The sequence below is a fragment of the Triticum dicoccoides genome, chromosome 1B (assembly GCF_002162155.2).
Source record: "Triticum dicoccoides isolate Atlit2015 ecotype Zavitan chromosome 1B, WEW_v2.0, whole genome shotgun sequence".
NCBI lineage: Eukaryota > Viridiplantae > Streptophyta > Magnoliopsida > Poales > Poaceae > Triticum > Triticum dicoccoides.
In genome coordinates this window covers 690,530,187-690,533,573 of record NC_041381.1, presented here as the reverse complement: position 1 = coordinate 690,533,573, position 3,387 = coordinate 690,530,187, and the positions used below count along the sequence as shown (strand labels likewise).

General features: G+C 59.8%; 1 protein-coding gene across 1 annotated transcript; it reads left to right on the top strand.

Annotated features, from left to right (window-relative positions):
* The first annotated feature begins 1,411 nt into the window (after positions 1-1,411).
* Positions 1,412-2,830, top strand: LOC119350954 (serine carboxypeptidase-like 50). The gene has a single exon (XM_037618548.1). The coding sequence runs from the start codon at positions 1,433-1,435 to the stop codon at positions 2,828-2,830; it is 1,398 nt and encodes a 465-aa protein (XP_037474445.1). The 5' UTR covers positions 1,412-1,432.
* Positions 2,831-3,387: the final 557 nt, after the last annotated feature.

The following is a 3,387-nucleotide window of genomic DNA, read 5'->3' as shown; positions in this document are numbered from 1 at the left end:
ACAATCTATGCTATCAAGCATCCCCAGAAAGACCCTATTTGCATATATCGCCAATAACCTGGTTGTATCTACAACATTTGGCTCTCACACTTACTCCGGGCTAAACAATGCTACCACATCATTGTAGAACTTGTACATTGATACAAGGCATGTGCACTCACACATGCAGACATACTCATCGACAAGATCACCAGGTATTCAGTATGCAAGCATCCGAATAGCTGTAGTGTATTTTTGGTAAGAGGAGAAGTCAACCTTTTCAAGGGCATCCTCCTTGCATACAAAATAAACATCATACACCATCACCCCTCCCGAATACAATTGAACACATGTCCAGCCATCCGGAAGCGGTGCCGTAATATCTTGGGTTTGTAGAGTGGGGACATGCACTGAAAGTGGTCAGACCAAAGTAGGCAATGGCCACTCTCTCTGTTGCAATTCAACACCGGAGCGTGGCCTGGGATCAATCCCCTAAAACTCGGTCGTTTCCTAGCTATGTGGTCATTGGCAACTAAAGTAGGAACCGTAAACTCCTCATTGTCGGACGATGGTCAATGAATCACCGGAATCAGAAATTAAGTTGTTGAAAAAGAACTCATCTCCACTATCTATTTTGGACCTTATAGGCGAAATGTCGAACATCTTGCGGGCGTGGTGGAAGAAGCTGGCTGGTGAAGAGCCCCATGCCTCTCCCAGGCCTGCTAGCAAGCCTGTCGATGTGAAGGTGACCGTGGAGCGAGGCCGCCGGACTAGGAGCGATGCTGGCGGTGTAGTGGAGGCCAGTGGGGTGGCGTGGCCGTGTAGGTGCTACGATGGCGGGGAAAATAGGCCACCAACGCCGGCAATAGCGGCCGGGTGGGGCGTGCAGCTGCGAAGGTGTATGAGTGCGGGTGGCAGCTTAGGCGGCATTCAAACAACCGGAAGTGGTCGGCGACAACGACGGCGGGGTGGCCAGGGTGTGTCGTCTATAGATGGGGGAGGAGAAAAATGGTAGATGTGCCACTGTGTGGCGCGTTAGGGGACGGCAAAGGCGTGCGTTTGCACCGTGTCCATTCCAACGCAAACCCGATCCAAATTTAACACGAAAATGGATCGCATATGGATAAAAAGCGGGCAGTCGTTCATTTACGTCCGCACATTGACCCATGATTTGTGTCCGTTTCAAGCTAAACAGACCCAAACGAAGGAGCGTGAACATAATATGTCGACGCATTGGAGTTGCTCTAACCAACCAACCGGACGGGAGGAAATGGCTCCAATCTGATCTTGCAACTTTGAGTTGTCGCTTTCCAGATTTCGTGTCAATGACCATGTCGTGCACGTGGACTCGTGGAGCACGCGCGATTACTACGATGCACAGTTGAGGTGCCAGTATCTACGATGCTCTCTCACTCCCGCCAAACGAAAGCGACGCACCACACCACGTCGAGCCATGGAGTCACCGCCTCGTGCGGTGCAGCTGCTGGTTCTTCTCGGCGTTGCCGTCGTCTCGGCCTCGGCTGATGCGGCGTTTCCAAGAGCGGCGCTCCCGACCAGCTCCGGCTACCTCCCCGTCGACACCTCCACCAACGCCTCGCTCTTCTTCGCCTTCTACGAGGCCAGCGCCCCGCTCGCCGCGCCGGTCGACACGCCGCTGCTCCTCTGGCTCGAGGGCGGGCCCGGCTGCTCCGGCCTGCTCAGCAGCTTCCTCCAGCTCGGTCCCTACTCTCTCAGCCGTCGCCCCGGCAACGGCGCATCCCTCTCGCGCAACCCCTTCGCGTGGAACCGCCGCTTCGGGCTGCTCTTCCTTGACAGCCCGCTCGGCACCGGCTTCAGCGCCGCGCCGTCCGCCGCCGCCATCCCCCGCAGCCAGCCCGCCATCGCCGAGCACGTCCTCGCCGCGCTCCAGTCATTCTTCGACGCCAGCCCGGCCCACTTCCGCGCGCGGCCTTTCTTCCTCGCCGGCGAGAGCTACGCCGGCAAGTACATCCCCGCCGCAGCGTCGCGCATCCTCGCCGCGAACACGGCGCTGCCTGCGCACAAGAGGATCGGCCTCCGCGGCGTGGCCATCGGCAACGGGCTGGTACACCCGGTCGCGCAGGTCGCCACGTACGCCGACACGGCCTACTTCATGGGGCTCGTCAACCGGCGGCAGCGGCGGGAGTTGGAGGTTATGCAGGCCGAGGCGGCGGCGCTAGCGCGGGCGGGGCGGTGGGGCGATGCGACGGACGCGCGTGCTCGGGTGCTGGCGCGGCTGCAGGAGGCCACGGGCCTCGCCACGCTCTTCGACGTGGTCACCCAGGGGTGGCTGGACGCCGACGCGCTGGAGGGGTTCGTGAACCGGGCCGGCATCAAGGCGGCGCTGGGCGCCAGAGTCGACGTCGCGTGGGAGGCCTGCGCGGCGGCGGTGGTCACCGCGTTGCGGGAGGACGGGATGAAGAGCGCCAAGCCGGAGGTGGAGGCGCTGCTGCGGCGGGAGGGGACGCGGGTGCTGCTGTACGAGGGTGTCCGGGACCTGCGCGACGGCGTGGCGTCGGCGGAGGCGTGGCTGGAGGAGGTGGACTGGGACGGGATGGCGGAGTTCCGAGAAGCCGAGCGCGCCGTGTGGCGGACCTCCGACGAGGGGGAGCTCGCCGGGTACGTGCAGAGGCACGGCGCGCTGGCGCACGTGGTGGTGTACGGTACCGGGCACTTCGTGCCGGCGGGCAACGGCCGCGCTGCGCAGGAGATGATTGAGGGTTGGGTGTCCCAGACGGGAGTGTTTGGTGGCGGCAACACCGGCGATCGTGTGCTCGAGACCGGCGGCAGCGGCGGGCACGCCGCGATCGAGTCTTACAGTTTTGAACTCTAACTTATTTCAATTTGTTAGACAAAATTGTTCTAGTTTATCAGTCATCAACGATATAATATCTCTTCTATTTTTACATGTGGTCACGAAAATTTATGCAAAATTCAGAACTTGGTCTTGTAACGCTTGTCTCAAACAGAATGATGCTCACGTAGGAGCAACTCTGCCTACTGCTTCGTTCTCAACCGCCCAGGGGAGGCGATTTGGCAGGCCAAGCCATTCCTGCTTCGTGTTGCCGGCGAGGGCGTCGGCTCCTCTGCCCTCCGCTCGCCGCTCCGGCGGCAGCGGGAGGGTGGGGGAGCCCGGGTCCGTCCGTCCGGTCTGTAGATAGGTTTAGGATAGGTATGTCGGGTAACGGCGCTTGTTCGGTGCTGACGCCGCCATCGCAATAAAGTTTTTCGGGCCACCGCCTTCACGATGTTCTTCAACGGTGTCGAGGAGCCATGGATTTGTGTTCGAGCGAGTTCTTTCTTGCTCTGGCTCTTGTTTCTTTGGCTCCATCCACATCACGTCGGCTGTGTCTCCAGTGTCGTCGTAGAGCCGAAAGTATGTATCTTGGA

What these genes read in the sequence shown, in the direction of transcription:
- LOC119350954 (XM_037618548.1), top strand. Translation starts at nt 1,433, where the DNA reads ATGGAGTCACCGCCTCGTGCGGTGCAGCTGCTGGTTCTTCTCGGCGTT.